The sequence below is a fragment of the Lampris incognitus genome, chromosome 19 (assembly GCF_029633865.1).
Source record: "Lampris incognitus isolate fLamInc1 chromosome 19, fLamInc1.hap2, whole genome shotgun sequence".
Taxonomy (NCBI): domain Eukaryota; kingdom Metazoa; phylum Chordata; class Actinopteri; order Lampriformes; family Lampridae; genus Lampris; species Lampris incognitus.
In genome coordinates, this window is record NC_079229.1 from 37820237 (window position 1) to 37838785 (window position 18549).

Sequence of the window (18549 nt, forward strand, 5' to 3'; positions counted from 1 at the left end):
TGTTGTTTGTGTTTAGCACCAGCAGAGATTGTGTGTGGCGTTGATCAGTGCGTCATGTCGTACTGCATCTCTATTGGTTGGTGGGTAGACGTAGGTCGTAGCAGCAGCCACATTGTGAGATGGTCGTCTTACATTTCTGACACTGCCAGACTTTCGACCCAGGTTATCTTCGACCGTAATAATGGACGTCTTTGAACCTGTCTCACAGTGAACCTGTCTCACAGTGAACCTGTCTCACAGTGTGACGTAGGACCACCGTTTTGGAGCCTCGACCAACGATATCGCCGCATTTAGCCAGCTTTCATCTGAGACAGCCCACATCACAGTCTGCATGAGGCTGAAGGGTGGGGATACCTGCAGTCAGTCTGCAGGGGGCTGAAGGGTGGGGATACCTGCAGTCAGTCTGCAGGAGGCTGAAGGGTGGGGATACCTGCAGTCAGTCTGCAGGGGGCTGAAGGGTGGGGATACCTGCAGTCAGTCTGCAGGAGGCTGAAGGGTGGGGATACCTGCAGTCAGTCTGCAGGAGGCTGAAGGGTGGGGATACCTGCAGTCAGTCTGCAGGGGGCTGAAGGGTGGGGATACCTGCAGTCAGTCTGCAGGGGGCTGAAGGGTGGGGATACCTGCAGTCAGTCTGCAGGGGGCTGAAGGGTGGGGATACCTGCAGTCAGTCTGCAGGAGGCTGAAGGGTGGGGATACCTGCAGTCAGTCTGCAGGGGGCTGAAGGGTGGGGATACCTGCAGTCAGTCTGCAGGGGGCTGAAGGGTGGGGATACCTGCAGTCAGTCTGCAGGGGGCTGAAGGGTGGGGATACCTGCAGTCAGTCTGCAGGAGGCTGAAGGGTGGGGATACCTGCAGTCAGTCTGCAGGGGGCTGAAGGGTGGGGATACCTGCAGTCAGTCTGCAGGGGGCTGAAGGGTGGGGATACCTGCAGTCAGTCTGCAGGGGGCTGAAGGGTGGGGATACCTGCAGTCAGTCTGCAGGAGGCTGAAGGGTGGGGATACCTGCAGTCAGTCTGCAGGAGGCTGAAGGGTGGGGATACCTGCAGTCAGTCTGCAGGAGGCTGAAGGGTGGGGATACCTGCAGTCAGTCTGCAGGAGGCTGAAGGGTGGGGATACCTGCAGTCAGTCTGCAGGAGGCTGAAGGGTGGGGATACCTGCAGTCAGTCTGCAAGAGGCTGAAGGGTGGGGATACCTGCTGTCAGTCTGCAGGAGGCAGGAGGCTGAAGGGTGGGGATACCTGCAGTCAGCTGAGACTGAAGATGAATGATGGAATGTTTCCGTCAATAAACCTTGTGTCCAGATGAACTGACTCACCTTTGTGTGGTTTTCATAGAATCAGTTGTGTGATGGCGTCTGAAACGACTGACAGACAAAACGGAGCGTCAGGACACAGACACATATCTGAAACAACATTCATGTTCAGTTAAATGAAGGCGATCAGGTCCTACAGTTTTGGACGGGTTTAAAAACAGACATGGAGACATTTTCTGAAAAGCTCAACCACGACGTTGGACGTGGAGTCACACACAGCGTAACTTCTGCTGCATAATTAAATACGACAAGTCTTGTAAAGTCAGACAACTGACGAGACACATTAATGACACACATGCATTACATGAACCACCAGCTGCATCACATGACTGACTGCATGTCAACCGGCAGTGTGGAAGACAGGCAGCATAAAAAACAGTTTAACCTCTCTTTAAACTTCAGTGTTTGGCAAACTCCAACCCTCTTCAGTTGAAACCTTCCTCTTCAGGTAAAACCTTCCTCTTCAGGTAAAACCTTCCTCTTCAGGTAAAACCTTCCTCTTCAGTTGAAACCTTCCTCTTCAGGTAAAACCTTCCTCTTCAGTTGAAACCTTCCTCTTCAGTTGAAACCTTCCTCTTCAGGTAAAACCTTCCTCTTCAGGTAAAACCTTCCTCTTCAGTTGAAACCTTCCTCTTCAGGTAAAACCTTCCTCTTCAGTTGAAACCTTCCTCTTCAGTTGAAAACTTCCTCTTCAGGTAAAACCTTCCTCTTCAGTTGAAACCTTCCTCTTCAGGTAAAACCTTCCTCTTCAGGTAAAACCTTCCTCTTCAGGTAAAACCTTCCTCTTCAGTTGAAACCTTCCTCTTCAGGTAAAACCTTCCTCTTCAGTTGAAACCTTCCTCTTCAGTTGAAACCTTCCTCTTCAGGTAAAACCTTCTTCTTCAGTTGAAACCTTCCTCTTCAGGTAAAACCTTCTTCTTCAGTTGAAACCTTCCTCTTCAGGTAAAACCAGAGACTTTTAAATTTGTTCCACAATCAATAAGTTCATGACAGTGATGAATTAATAATCAGTTGTGTTTGAGCTCATGCTATAAGTTCATCCTGTGGACAGTGTTTGTATGCTAACTGTTGCATCAGGCGTTGTGAGCAGAACATACGGGGGGAGACAGCAGCTAGCATCGTTATGCAGTCAACCAGACATCCGACCCAAACCCGTCAACTGGTTCTCTGACTGACAGCAGAACAGGAAATACGAAGGAACATGAACTAAAGGAAAACATCTCCAAAAAGTTTGGAAAGTGTTGTGAAGAATCTTCTCTGGTTCTGGTCTGATTCTGGTCTGGTTTGGTTCTGGTGTAGTTCTGGTCTGGTGTGGTTCGGTTCTGGTCTGGTGTGGTTCTGGTTCTGGTATGATTGTCTCTGTGTTTGTGTCACAACGACAACATCACCACCGATATGAACAACAACAACGACATCAACAACATCAGATCATAAATAGCGCCTCCTTTATGTACAGTATTCACACGCTGTCTCATGCACACGTCTGAAGCCACCAGCGCCGGCCCGTCCACACAATCCACTTACAACTGAAAAATCTGACAAAGGAAAACCATCTACTTCTGAAAGAGCTTATGTGCAGGTGAAGCACCGGCGCGCTGTGATCTGGACGGGAGTGCAGGAGGGTTTGTTAAAGGAGTCGCTCAGGAGGACGAGGAGAACATTCTGGAAGTCCTGGGAACGTTGTAGGATTCTGAGCAGAAAGCAAATCTCAGGTCTGCCTTTAAAGAGGGGTTCACTGCAAAACCTCAAAGCCCCCTTTAAAAGAGTCCAGCTGGACGTTTCTGCCTCGGGAAAATCCACCTCTTGACATCACTTCCTGTCAGAGATGTGGCTCAGCCGTTTCAGGAACTGGGATGAGACTCAACAGTTTTCCTGTCGGCCTGGAAGCTGTCGAGGGAATTCTTCACACCGTGATGACAACGTCGCAACAGCCGGATCTCCATGACAACAGGCCTGCTGTCTCTCTGGAGAGTCGTCTGGTTGTGGGGTGTTATCGCTGGTCGGCGGGCCGTGTAGCCGAGCCGTCACACCGAGGACGTCTCCAGAAAACGACACGCAACGCAGTGAGCCGGCGACTATAGTATTCATAACAGCAAGGAGGTCAAAGGTCAGTACTGTCCCACCGGACAACCTGGGAGAGGGGGTGTGTGTGAGAGAAGGTTTCTTGTGTGTGTGTGTGTGTGTGTGTGTGTGTGTGTGTGAAGGTGTTTTCTTTGCACATGCATGTGTGTGTGTGCGTGTGTAAGCAGTCATTGTTCAGTCAAACGAGGCGTCCCTCATCTTCTCTTCCTCTCTGCCGCTCACAACCTCCATCAGGAGGCGGGAAGAGGAGGATGGAGGAGGTCCGGGTCTGGACCAGCTGAAGTGGACCAGGTTAGGTGGAGTTCAGATATTCTTGGGCCACTTCATAACAGAACTTATACTGCTCCTGTAGACACACACAGTTCAACACCATCAACACTACTACATCTGTGTCTGTGTTGCTGCCAGGATGTTGACATGCCAGTGTGTGGTGTGAGTACATGTGCGTTAGTGTGTGTGTGTATATATATTAATGTGTTAGTGTGTGTGATACTGTGTTTGTGTGTAACTGTGTGTGTGTGTATCAGTCATTGTGTTAGCGTGTGTTAGAGTGTGTGTTAATGTAAGTGTGTGTCATTGTGTTAATGCGTGTGTTAGTGCGTGTTTCCTCACCAGTAGGTCGACCATGTTGGGTTTGTTATTCCTCAGAGTTTTGACGGCGTGGAAAACGTCGACGGCTCGCTGCTGCCTCAACATCTCACACACGATGCTGATGGCACAGAAGGCCCCGCTACGCCCACCTCCATTACTGACGGAGAAGAGGAAAACAGAATGAAAATGTCTGAACACACACACACACACACACACACACACACACACACTCACTCCCTACTTGACTTATGACAGGAAACTGTTCTCAGTTTCTGCCAGCAGAGGGAGACAGCCACACTGATTTGTACGTTGAATGGACTGATTAAAGCTGCAGTAGCAAAATTATTTAATATAATTTTGATGGAAATTATTTATTTATTTATTTATTTTGGATCCCCCCCCCTTTTCTCCCCAATTGTACTTGGCCAATTACCCCACTCTTCCGAGCCGTCCCGGTCTCTGCTCCACCCCCTCTGCTGATCTGGGGAGGGCTGCAAACTACCACATGCCTCCTCCCATACATGTGGGGTCGCCAGCTGCTTCTTTTCCCCTGACAGTGAGGAGTTTCACCAGGGGGACGTAGCGCGTGAGAGGATCACGCTATTCCTGCCAGTTCCCCCTCCCCCCCGAACAGGCACCCCGACTGACCAGAGGAGGCGCTAGTGCAGTGGCCAGGACACATACCCACATCCGGCTTCCCACGGCCAATTGTGTCTGTAGGGACGCCCGACCAAGCCAGAGGTAACACGGGGATTTGAACCGACGATCCCCGTGTTGGTAGGCAACAGAATAGACCGCTAAACCATCAGGACGCCGAAATAACTAATTCTGATCACTGCATATCCCGAACGACATTAAACTGAAGGGTTCCTTTAAAAAGGAGCACAACACACGGGGTCAGCATCCAGCCTCGTGTGTTCAGCTTTTTAAAAGCTGCTCCTGGTCTGAATCAACCAACGACTTGGTTAGTCAGCATGTAACTAGCCAATCAACAACGACTGAGTTACCCAGCATGTAACTAGCCAAACAACAACGACTCAGTTAGCCAGCATGTAACTAGCCAATCAACAACGACTCAGTTAGCCAGCACGTAACTAGCCAATCAACAACGACTTGGTTAGCCAGCAAGTAACTAGCCAATCAACAACGACTCGGTTAGCCAGCATGTAACTAGCCAATCAACGACGACTCGGTTAGCCAGCATGTAATTAGCCAATCAGCAACGACTGGGTTAGCTAGCATGTAACTAGCCAATCAACAACGACTCGGTTAGCCAGCATGTAACTAGCCAATCACAATGGTCGTCCAAGTTCCACGTGTGTTGGTTGTGTCAAGAGCTGTGGCAACCTGGTGCTAAATGTCCAACACGTCCTTTGACTACAGACTACAGCGGTGTGTAGTACAAAATACAGTGGTGTGTAGTACAAAACAAGCCACAAGAGCAAGAACTTGGAGACGAAGCAAGAGATAAAGACTACTTAATAAAGACACATCAGATGAGGGTCACCATCGGAGAGGTGTTGTCGAGATGGTGAGAGCTGCAGCAGAGTAAGGGGTGTCATCTAGTGGGAGGGGCGTCATGTAGTGGGAGGGGCTTAGCAGAGTGATATGAGACAGCAGAAAAATAGGTGGAAGGTTTTACATTGGAAATGTTCAATGTTCCCTACTGCAGCTTTAAAGGTGTTTGCATGTGTGTGTGTGTGTGTGCGCGCGTGTGTGAGTTTGTGTGCGTGTGCGTGTGAGCATGTCTGTGCGTGTGTGTGAGAGAGTGTGTGTGTGAGTGTCTGTGTGTGTGTGTGAGAGAGTGTGTGTGTGAGTGTCTGTGTGTGTGTGTGCGTGCGTGTGTATGTGTGTGAGAGAGATCAGGAATTTAGGTGTATGTATAAGTGCACATATTATTGTGTGTGTGTATGTAACTGGGTATGTGTATTCCATTCATTAATATTTATGAGTGTGTATTTCTCACTCTCAACCTTCATTAGAAGAGGGAATGACTATCCCTGGACCAAGGGGGGAGGGGGGTCTCAGAGTATATGTGTCTCCATCTTACAATACTGTGACTGCAACTATTCTCCAACCCTCTGTGAATAGTACACATGGTGAACAGTACACATGGTGAATAGCACACATGGTGAATAGTACACATGGTGAATAGGACACATGACCACGGTAACTCTAGTTAATGGTCACACACATATTTGCATATGACACTGGGCATTGGTTTGGGTTGTTATACCACTGTATTGTTTATAAGGGGCCCTGTGATGGCCTGGCGGCCTGTCCAGGGTGTCCTCCCGTCTGCTGCCCAATGACTGCTAGCATAGGCTCCAGCATCCCCGCAACCCTGAGAGCAGGATAAGCGGTTTGGATAAGGGATGGATGGATGGATGGATGTTTATAAGGGTGGAGGTACCTGCAGTCTGGTGAGACTGAAGAGGTCACTGAGATGATGATGAAACATTTCTGTCAATAAACGTTGTGTCCAGATGAACTGATTCACCTTTCTGTGATAGTTTCTGTGATAGTGTAGTATGGCCTAGTTTCAGTTTACCTCTTTGGCTAATTGGGTGTTAAGTGGCCAGGGTGTGGCCAGAACATCACAGGGATTTATAAGTCTGGCCTGGTTCCGTTTCAATCCAATGTGCATTTTAACTTCTGGAGTGATTCTGAATTGCTGGCTCATCTAGAATAGAGTTAGTCTTTCTTGCTTAACAAGTTGCTGTTAGTCTTATTCCAGCTGCTTGAGTATTAGTCCTTTTCTCTATACATCTGCTGGTTCTGGTTCCTAGTGGGAACTAGTGGGATCTTATCCTAGCTGTAGCTGTCTTATTCTAGCTGTAGCGCTTTTCCCCCCCACCTAGTGTGTCCTTAAAGTGGCGGGTAACTGAGCTCAAATCTGTGTTTTGGGATACCCATACCCCAGGAAAACATATCAGTAACCACCCAGCCAATTCTGTATGATTAAAAATGTTGCGAAGTATATAAAACAAAGCTTCAAAAACGTGTAAAAATCTGCAGCGTCCGCTGGTTTCAGACTCTGGGGGCATGGCACCGAAAGGAAGACGGCGACGTCACCAAGGAAGCTGGCCAAAAAATAAAGAAAGGAAAACGGGAAAAATACCCAAAAACGGTCTAACTCCGCAAATCAGTTCTATACATGGTTCAACGCATTTTAACATGTCAACAGCAATATATCTCCCACATTTATAAAGTATTTTGAAGCAAATCTGTCAATTTGGTTACCCTGCTCTTTAAATATTTCTTGTTGCCTAGCTGTTTTGATTTAGTTATCCTTCTAGCTTATAAATATATTCCTTGTTAACTTGCTGTTTGCAGCTTTAATAGTTTTGTGTGAGGTTTGTACATAAGTGACCAGTTTCTGGGCAATAGGCCTAGTTTCAGTGTACATCTTTGGCCAATTGGGTGTCAAGTGGCCAGGGTATGGCCTGCACTCCTGGCAGACAATTAGCAATCAGTGTTCTTTAAATCACTGCTGCTACTTGGAAGCGTCAAGCAAACAAGCAGAGGGCAGACAGGTCAAGGTTGAATGAAGGCTAGATTGAACAAAGGCAAGTGCGACTTTTTCAAAGCAAGACTGAGTCAAGCAAGGACTGCTCTTTTTAGATCCAGTCAGTCATCTGTATTTTGTGTACCTAGTATAGACTATGTGCTTCCTTCGCATTCCTGTCCTTTCCTCTTCCCGGGGCTGGCATAGACGTTGGGTCACTCCTAGGTGCTGTGACCCTACCAATCTCATCTATCCCACTCTCTCCACTCATGTTGAGCAAGTGGTGACGGGAGGGCTCTGGAATTGCCAGTCTGTGGTGCCGAAAGCTGAGTTTATCTCAGGCTACACATCCTTGCTCTCCCTCAACTTTCTTGCTCTAACTGAGACCTGGATCATACCAGAAAACACTACCACACCCGCAGCTCTGTCTGATGTGTCCTCTTTTTCTCACACTCCCAGAGCTGGGAGGCGAGGCGGTGGTACTGGCCTGCTAATCTCCCCGAAATGGAAATACTCTCTTGTTTCAATTCCACAATTTTCTCCTCCCTCTTTTGAATTTCATGCTGTTACTGTCTCTTATCCAGTCAAACTCACCATCGTGGTTTTGTACCGCCCACCAGGCCACCTTGGTGAGTTTCTGGAGGAGCTTGACACACTTGTCTTGCACTTCCCTGTTGATGACTCTGCACTTATCCTTCTCGGTGACCTCAACATCCACACTGACAAGCTAGATCCTCTTCTCTCTTTCCTCTCCTCCTTTGACCTTCACCTCTCACCCTCTCCTCCTACCCACAAGGCCAGCAACTAGCTGGACCTTATCTTTACTAGACACTGTCCTATTTCCAATCTCTCTGTTACTCCCCTCCAGCTCTCTGAGCACTATTTCATGTCCTACTCTCTCTCCCTCTCTTCACCCCCCTCAGCCCCTTCCCCTACCCACATGGTTTCCACCCATAGACACCTCCACTCTCTCTCCGCCACTGATCTTTCTTCCTCTGTTACCTCTATCCTCCCTACACCTGAATCTTTCTCTCTCCTAACCCCTGACACTGCTACTGATCTTCTTCTCTCTACCCTCTTCTCTGGACAATCTCTGTCCCCTCACCTCCAGGCCTGCACGCCCAACTCCACCTGCCCCTTGTCTGTCCGACTCAGTACGTACTGACAGACGGAGCCTAAGAGTGGCAAGGTGCAAATGGAGAAAAGGCAAACTCCCAAAGGACCTTCTCAACTTCCAATCTCTTCTTTCCACTTTCTCCTCTTCCCTTTCTGCTGCTAAGGCTGCCTTCTATCACTCTAAAATCCTATCCTCTAATCCTAAGAAACTTTTTGAAACCTTCGCTACACTTCTTCAACCCCCATCTCCTCCTCCTACTTCCTCCCTTCTCCCTGATGACTTTGCTAAGTTCTCTGACAAGAAGGTAAATGACATCGGATCCTCCTTTTCTCACCACCCAGTTAGTGCTCCTTGTACTAGCCCACCCTCTGCACCCTCCCTCACCTCGCTCCCCTCTCCCCCGACGAGGTCATCAACCTCATCACATCCAGTCGCCCCACCACATGCTCCCTTTACCCGGTCCCCTCCCCTCTTCAGTCTATAGCACCTGAACTCCTTCCCTTTCTAACCCACCATCAACACCTCCCTCCAGGCAGGATGCTTTCCATCTGCCTTCAAGACTGCTAGAGTCATCCTCCTTCTCAAGAAACCATCACTTAACTCCTCTGACGTCAAAAACTACAGACCGGTTTCCCTTCTACCTTTTCTATTCAAAACGTTCGAACGTGCTGTCTTTAACCAACTTTCTTTGTACCTCCACCAGAACAACCTCCTGGACCCCAACCAGTCTGGGTTCAAGGTGGGCCACTCGACGGAGACGGCCATCCTTGCAGAGACAGAATCGCTGCACTCTGCGAGAGCAAACTCTCTCTCCTCTGTCCCGATACTCCTGGACCTGTCAGCTGTGTTTGACACATTGAACCACCAGATCCTCCTCTCTGCCCTCGAGGGGCTGGGTGTTACGGGCTCTGCACTCTCAATGTTGGCATCCTACCTGACGGCTTGCTCCTACCAGCTGACATGGAGGGGATCTGTGTCGGAGCCTCGCAGACTGACTACAGGCGTTCCACAAGGTTTGGTTCTGGGTCCTCTCCTTTCTTCCCTGTACATGACATACCTGGGTTCTGTTACTCGCTCGCATGACTTCTCTTACCATTGTTATGCTGATGACACCCAGCTGATCTTGTCCTTTCCTCCCTCTGACACACAAGTAAAGACACGCATTGCTGTGTGCTTGACTGGCATCTCGGAGTGGATGGCGACACACCACCTGAAGCTCAATCTGGACAAGACAGAGCTGATGTTCCTCCCAGGGAAACGTTGCCCGCACTGAGACCTGACCATCACCATTGACAACACCGTGGTGACGCCAATTCAGACTGTGAGGAATCTGGGTGTGATCCTGGACGACCAACTGTCATTTGCTGCAAACGTTGCATCGCTTGCTCGCTCCTGCAGATTTCTCATCTATAACATCAGGAGGATTCGCCCATTCCTCACCGACGAGACGGCACAGGTGCTCATCCAGGCTCTGGTCATCTCCAGGCTGGACTACGGCAGCTCCCTCCTTGCTGGTGCCCCGACGTCGGCCATCAGACCTCTGGAGCTTGTTCAGAAAGCTGCAGCTCGTCTGGTGTTCAACCGACCTAAGTTCTCCCACACAACTCCCCTTCTCATGTCCCTACACTGGCTCCCAGTAGCGGCTCGCATCCAGTTTAAGACTCTGGTGCTAGCCTACAGGGCAGAGAAAGGAACAGCTCCTTCTTATCTCCAGGCCATGGTCAAGCCCTACACCCCCACCCAACCACTTCGCTCTGCTGCCTCAGGACACCTGGTTGCCCCGTTGCTCAGAGGCTCCTGCTGCCGATCGACCCGGTCACGGCTCTTTTCTGTCCTGGCCCCACAGTGGTGGAATGAACTCCCCACTGATGTCAGGACAGCGGAGTCACTGCCCATCTTTTGGCGCTGGTTGAAAACTCACCTCTTCAAGAACTACTACCCTGTTACTTGTTCTTAGCACTTATTGTATTCACTCATTAAAAAAAAAAATCTCTTTCTTGTGCTTTTACTTCAGCACTGGTTTTGCTCCTAGATGCTTGTTTAGATGCACTTATGACCTCTGATGACTAGTAGTTCTCCTGATCTCCTACGTTAAATGATGCACTTATTGTAAGTCGCTTTGGATAAAAGCATCGGCAAAATGACTGTAATATAATGTATGGTTCAGTGTTGTGTAGTATTATTTAATATTGTGTAGTATTTGATGATGATGTGTATAGTTGTGTACCATGGTATAGTGTATATAGATGTGTTGTATAAGGTAGTACGGTTGAATATTGTGTAGTACTATGTAGTATTGTGTGTATCACATAGTATGATGTAGCATTGTGTAGTATACTTACAGACAGTGGACCACGGTGCGCCCCTCTCCTCCATCATACTCCTCCTGCCATTTCTCAACGTGGTGAATGAGTTTGAGGAAGGAGCGTTTGGAGACGGGTGTGTCACGGTACATCGGCCAGCCCAGGAACTGGAACTGCTGCACCATGCGGTACCCATCCTGAGGCTGGACACACAAATCAAACACACACTCCACCGCTGCACTGCACTGTGTGTGTATTCACATGGGTGCATATGTGAGTGTATTTAGTTTGTGTGTGTGTGTGTGTGTGTGTGTACCCTTGCTGCGTTGTAGATCCTGAAGATGCGACTGATGATGTCTTCCTCCAGATCTGCAGAGACAAACTCAACCTGCAGGGGGCCGTGACCATGGAGACCATTCTCTGGCCAATACTGTGGACACAGCTATAGAGAGAGACAGACAGACGGGGGAAGAGAGAATTTTTGTTTTGACATTTCCCACTTCTCATATTCATGGAATATTCTTTCTCACCAGCCAGGCAGATGAGACAGACAGATGGGTGTGTACCTGGGCAGGGTCTACGTCGTTCAGCATAACTATGGAGGTACAGTGATAATCCAGTACCAGACGCCAGAAGTCCTTCACTGTGTTTGGCAAAGGATGCTGGGTAACGATAAACGCAGACGGCTGCTTGTAGCTCTGCAGCAGGGAGACAGCCATATTTAGTCATATGTCTAGACAACGGCAACACTCGCATTTGGTCAAAAGATGACGAGGATGTCCATATTTGGTCATAGTGAAGCATAAACACTCATATGTGCAACTACAAGAGTACGAGGTCACATCACAACTTAAAACTTGTAAGATTACAATCAAGTCTGACAGTTAAAACTGACATGGATGTCCGTGTTAACTGCTTCATACTCCAAGAATTTCAGATCTGATTTGGGCAGCTTTGCATGCCGGGATTTTTGCAACGGTTTAACAGGAATAATATGTAAAACTATGATCAACCTGAACCAGACAAGAAAATATGAGCAACTGGCTAAACACGTTTCCAACGAAGTGCATTCCCATTGGTCAGATATCATGTCAATCAATACAAGTTTATCTTCAAAATGTGTTTGCTGATCGGTTATGTTTCATTCTTAAACATCTGTGCTGGATCCTGGATTCCGATTGGTCAGTTAAATCATTGTGCTGCATTATTTCTGAAAAGCAGACGGTTGTCAAGCTGCGGCCTCGTCACTGTTCCTGTTCCCTTCCAAATTAATGTGCCTCATGAAGCCTCTGGAGGCTAACACTAGCCAGCTAAATACGCAGAAAGAAGTGCAGAAGCTTGTGGGGCGGTAAAATAAATCTAAATGCTTATTTTCTGTCAAGTTATTGACTTCTTTTGTAAGGTAAAGGGGTAAAGAAGACCCCCTCATCATGGATTATTGCTTAAGATTGCTGCTGGAAATCCCAGCATGCAAAGCTGCAAAGATTCCGATCCATTATCCAAACCGCTTATCCTGCTCTCAGGGTCGCGGGGATGCTGGAGCCTATCCAAGCAGTCATTGGGCGGCAGGCAGGGAGACACCCTGGACAGGCCGCCAGGCCATCACAGGGCCCACACACACACATTCACACCTAGGGACAATTTAGTATGGTGAGTCACCTGACCTACATGTCTTTGGACTGTGGGAGGAAACCGGAGCCCCCGGAGGAAACCCACACAGACACGGAGAGAACATGCAAACTCCACACAGAGGACGACCCGGGACGACCCCCAAGGTTGGACTACCCTGGGGCTTGAACCCAGGACCTTCTTGCTGTGAGGCGACCATGCTCACCATTACTGTGTGTGTATTTTTGTTTTAATCCATGTGTACAGAGATGTGTGTGTCTGTGTGTGTGTGTTAGCCTACATCCATCAGCGCTGCGTTGATGTAGTTGGAGCTCTCTCCATCGATGGTGATGAGGAAGGGCAGACATCTGTCTGGAGGAAGAACGTCCATACAACGGTTCTTCTCATGGTTTCTGGGTAGCAGAGCGATACTGCAGTCCTCCACCCGCAGCGTCGGAGTCACCATGTTTAAAGTCTGAGCACACACACACACACATAATGGGGACAGACAGCAAATTAAATACCTCCTCTTAACACCTCCTACCAGGAGGAAACACACAATTCACAACCAGTAGCTCTAGATTCATTTGGAGTACAGGAAGTCCCCAACTTACAAACTCTCGTACTTACGAACCGACCTCTGTAAAGTCTCGTTTTTAAAAAACTGAGCTACACACAACGGTTCGTACTATTGAACGGACGGACTACTCTGCACGACGTCAAAACACTGCATGTTTTAGGCGGTTTGTCAGCCTGAAGGGGAACAACGCCACGCCGTTGTTGCCCCTTTAAGTCGGATCGCGTAAACATTGTTGTGTGCATTGTGTTTTCACTTACAATGTTCATGTTTTCATTCAACTTGTAAATACTGCCCTAATACCCCTGATCATCGACTCCCAGAACTCCCTCATCAACAGCCTACCCCCCTCAACCCCGCTGGACAGCTTAGAAAAGTTCCCATTACTTTCTCGAACAGTATAACATAACCTCCCCTCCGTTTGATCTCATCACCTTGACTTGTTTTATTACCTACGCCCATTCTGTGATGGCTGTTAAAACACACACCATCCAAGTTTATCTCAGCACCTTCAGCTTCCTCTCCAACCCCATCACCAGCAGCCGGGCATGGTCTCCAGCCACCTTCACGTAACTTCACTCCTCACGGCCCGGGCAGGGGTTATCCAGCCACCCTCACGTAACTTCACTCCTCACGGCCCGGGCAGGGGTTATCCAGCCACCCTCACGTAACTTCACTCCTCACAGCCCGGGCAGGGGTTATCCAGCCACCCTCACGTAACTTCACTCCTCACAGCCCGGGCAGGGGTTATCCAGCCACCCTCACGTAACTTCACTCCTCACGGCCCGGGCAGGGGTTATCCAGCCACCCTCACGTAACTTCACTCCTCACGGCCCGGGCATGGTCTCCAGCCACCTTCACGTAACTTCACTCCTCACGGCCCGGGCAGGGGTTATCCAGCCACCCTCACGTAACTTCACTCCTCACGGCCTGGGCAGGGGTTATCCAGCCACCCTCACGTAACTTCACTCCTCACGGCCCGGGCAGGGGTTATCCAGCCACCCTCACGTAACTTCACTCCTCACGGCCCGGGCATGGTCTCCAGCCACCCTCACGTAACTTCACTCCTCACGGCCCGGGCAGGGGTTATCCAGCCACCCTCACGTAACTTCACTCCTCACGGCCCGGGCAGGGGTTATCCAGCCACCTTCACGTAACTTCACTCCTCACGGCCCGGGCAGGGGTTATCCAGCCACCTTCACGTAACTTCACTCCTCACGGCCCGGGCAGGGGTTATCCAGCCACCCTCACGTAACTTCACTCCTCACAGCCCGGGCAGGGGTTATCCAGCCACTCTCACGTAACTTCACTCCTCACGGCCCGGGCAGGGGTTATCCAGCCACCCTCACGTAACTTCACTCCTCACAGCCCGGGCATGGTCTCCAGCCACCCTCACGTAACTTCACTCCCCACGGCCCGGGCATGGTCTCCAGCCACCCTCACGTAACTTCACTCCCCACGGCCCGGGCATGGTCTCCAGCCACCCTCACGTAACTTCACTCCTCACGGCCCGGGCAGGGGTTATCCAGACACCCTCACGTAACTTCACTCCCCACGGCCTGGGCAGGGGTTATCCAGCCACCCTCACGTAACTTCACTCCTCACGGCCCGGGCAGGGGTTATCCAGCCACCCTCACGTAACTTCACTCCTCACGGCCCGGGCAGGGGTTATCCAGTCACCCTCACGTAACTTCACTCCTCACAGCCCGGGCAGGGGTTATCCAGCCACCCTCACGTAACTTCACTCCTCACAGCCCGGGCAGGGGTTATCCAGCCACCCTCACGTAACTTCACTCCCCACGGCCCGGGCATGGGTTATCCAGCCACCCTCACGTAACTTCACTCCTCACAGCCCGGGCAGGGGTTATCCAGCCACCCTCACGTAACTTCACTCCTCACAGCCCGGGCATGGGTTATCCAGCCACCCTCACGTAACTTCACTCCTCACGGCCCGGGCAGGGGTTATCCAGCCACCCTCACGTAACTTCACTCCTCACGGCCCGGGCATGGTCTCCAGCCACTCTCACGTAACTTCACTCCTCACGGCCCGGGCAGGGGTTATCCAGTCACCCTCACGTAACTTCACTCCTCACAGCCCGGGCATGGGTTATCCAGCCACCCTCACGTAACTTCACTCCTCACGGCCCGGGCATGGTCTCCAGCCACCCTCACGTAACTTCACTCCTCACGGCCCGGGCAGGGGTTATCCAGTCACCCTCACGTAACTTCACTCCTCACGGCCCGGGCATGGTCTCCAGCCACCCTCACGTAACTTCACTCCTCACGGCCCGGGCAGGGGTTATCCAGTCACCCTCACGTAACTTCACTCCTCACGGCCCGGGCATGGTCTCCAGCCACCCTCACGTAACTTCACTCCTCACGGCCCGGGCAGGGGTTATCCAGCCACCCTCACTTAACTTCACTCCTCACGGCCCGGGAATGGTCTCCCGCCACCCTCACGTAACTTCACTCCTCACACGACTCCTAGCTCAGGGCACCCTTGTGGTTCACCTAGTAGAGTGCGTAGCACATAAGGCTGAGTCCTTACTGCAGTGGCCTGAGTTCGAATCCAGCCCGGGCCCTTTGCTGCATGTCATTCCCTCCCTCTCCCCTGCCTTTCCCGTCTCTCTCTCTACTATCGCTACACATAAAAGCGAAAAATGCCGAAACATAATCTTAAAAAAAAAGGGACTCCAAGGTCAAGAGCCAGCCAAAACTCCTCCCTGCCTTCCTCTTCCTGCCTACTTGCTGTCAGTCTGCATCCACACCATCCACGTTGTTTGAACTCTTGAAGCCGTTTTCTTGCTTGCTTTTTTTCCTTCAGTTTCCTCAGATGCTCTGAATTCATCGCCTCAACCATCCACTTCAGCCCACGCCAACATGCCTGCATCTCAGACTCGTCTTACTTCTCAGATGACACCACGGTATCCTACTTAAAGCAAACAAACAAACAAACAAAAATCCACCCGGTCAGCCTACACCTGTCTTTTACTTCAAGCCAATCACCGCTGAAAACCTTTTGAGAACCTCACAAACTACCTGCTATTCCAGAAACCTCCAAGGGTAATGTCAACAGACCCTCTTTCATCAGGGAATACAGCTGGCTACTCGATTCCGATTCCACCATCACTTCCGCCACATGCTCTTCTTGTCTGGCATTTCTCCCATTCATTAGTCCGGACACTCCTTCAGGATTGAAACCACCACTTCAGCCTCCCGCAGTGGCATCCCAGAACACCTCATACAACTCACGGGCCGCTGGTCCTCCCAAACACATCATCGTTACATCCCTTCAGATCTCAAAGGTCTCAGATGTGCTCAGTCTTATCTTAAGTAACGGGGGGTTTTGGTGGTGCCCGGGTGCTACGGCGGATTCCCTATGAGGCTTCCCCACAACGCAGTCAGCAAGCGGAAGAACTAGAAGAACTACGCCCATCAACCTTCTTTCTTTGCCACATCACTTAAAGGCATCTTGCTGATGGTGTGGTCCTTGCAAGTGAATTTTATCTTGTGAAAAATTTAAAGCAGGTTTGATAATGAAAATGATGCTGATGTAAAAGTAAATATGAATAAGTTTTGGATGAAGTTTATTTACCCTGAACTCCTCTTTGATCTGACTGGAGTTGGTCTGAGGGTCCAATCGGTTCATCTCGTAGTAGACCGATCGAAGCTGATTGGCTGGAATGGTGGTGTCACCACATAGACACGCCTCCAAGATGGCATCATGGATGAAGACATACTGCTCCTGTTAGAGAGAGACAGACAGGTGTTTTTAATTCTGTGCACACGTCCTGGTGTTGGCGGGACATGGCTGTATCACAGAAGTGCTTTTGATGAGAAGAAACATGGTGAAAGAATGCAGAATGACAAGGACTGGAAGCTGCTGTCACTCTCAACTGATTGACAGGTGTCTTAGTACAAGGACCAACACGGAACAACAACTAAATCTGTTTCTACTATTTTCTGATGCTGGAAAAGGTTTGCTCTCTCACTCTCTGTCTCTTTAGAGAGGAGGTGTAGGTCATTTGGCTGTCACAGTTCACTGACATCATTATCCGAGGCCTTCACCTGTCACTTAAAGTACCAGAGCAGATAGAGCGAGAGAGCAACAGGAAGTTACAGGTTAAGAGGGGCGGAAAAGGAAAGAAATGATAAAGAATGAAAGTAGAGAGAAGAAAGGACAGAGAGCGCATGTGTGTGTGTGTGTGTGTGTATACCTCAGTCTGGACCATATTAACTCTTCGTGCGCGGAGTTCCCTCACACAGTTATAAATGTCGACCACGCCCTCTCTTTCTGCCATGTCCAGCATGATGTCAATCACAATGAAACAACCAGTGCGTCCCGCCCCCGCACTGACACACACACACACACACACAAAAACACACACACGATATGTGAATGGGGCGTCCATGTACTGGAGGATCACATGACCTGTGATGGCTGACTGATTTTATGAATGAATATTAACTACTCCACAGTGAAAGCAGGGGCAAATCAGCCCTGTGGCACAAATAACTTCATTTGTTAAAGACCACTCATATGTTGATTTATTATTAATAAAAATTATGTTGATTTATGAATAAAAAATTATATGTTGATTTATTAATAATAAAAATTACATGATTCATTAATAATAAAATTATGTCGATTTATGCAAATAAAAATGTGTTGATTTATGAATAATAAGTATATGTTGATTTACTTATAATAAAATTACATGTTGATTTACTTATAATAAAAAATTACATGTTAATTTATTAATAAAATTATATGCTGATTTATTAATAAAAATAACATTTTGATTTATTAATAATAAATTGCATGTTGATTTATTAATAATAAAAGTATATGTTGATTTATTAATAATAAAACAAAATTTTGATTTATTAATGATAAAAATAACACGATTTATTAATAATAAAATTACATGTTGATTTATTGATTATAAAAAGTATATGTTGATTTATGAATAATAAAATTACATGTTGATTTATTACTAATAAAATTACATGTTGATTTATGAATAACAAAAAAAGTTGATCATATTTGTTATGAGGTGATACACATGAGCATGTGCAGCAGGAAGCCTTACAGGCTGATGCAGCATGACCCAGGATGAGTGTTTTGAGTGTGTGTTTGAGTGAGTGAGTGTGTGTGTGTGTGTGTGTGTCCGTGTGTGTACCTGCAGTGGACTACCATTGGACCGGCGTTGGGGGGGCTCTTGGCTTTGACACGGCGTATGAAGCCCAGCAGGCCAGTGGCGTGATACGGGACACCGTGATCTGGCCAGCCGGTGAAATGAAACTGACGGATCTCCCTGATCTCATGAACCCCCCTCTGACGGACAGACAGACACACACACAGACAGACACACAGATAAACAGGCAGACAGATATTTAAATGACTATCTAAGAATATGAATATTCATTACTTAAATGTTCATTCATTCATTC

At 48.8% G+C, this 18549-nt stretch overlaps 1 protein-coding gene across 3 annotated transcripts in view; it reads right to left on the reverse strand.

Moving 5' to 3' along the window:
• Positions 1–960: 960 nt before the first annotated feature.
• LOC130129970 (receptor-type tyrosine-protein phosphatase mu-like) overlaps positions 961–18549 on the reverse strand; it is a 390986-nt gene continuing 373397 nt past the window's right edge. For all 3 annotated transcript variants that reach the window (XM_056299678.1, XM_056299677.1, XM_056299679.1), the window contains 9 exons: positions 18279–18433; positions 17313–17448; positions 16691–16840; positions 12820–12993; positions 11477–11608; positions 11227–11352; positions 10950–11113; positions 4004–4139; positions 961–3737 (listed from right to left, as the gene is read on the reverse strand). In XM_056299678.1, coding sequence (XP_056155653.1) covers positions 3684–3737; positions 4004–4139; positions 10950–11113; positions 11227–11352; positions 11477–11608; positions 12820–12993; positions 16691–16840; positions 17313–17448; positions 18279–18433 — 1227 coding nt within the window. In that variant the 3' untranslated portion in view covers positions 961–3683. The remainder of the gene's footprint in view (positions 3738–4003; positions 4140–10949; positions 11114–11226; positions 11353–11476; positions 11609–12819; positions 12994–16690; positions 16841–17312; positions 17449–18278; positions 18434–18549) is intronic.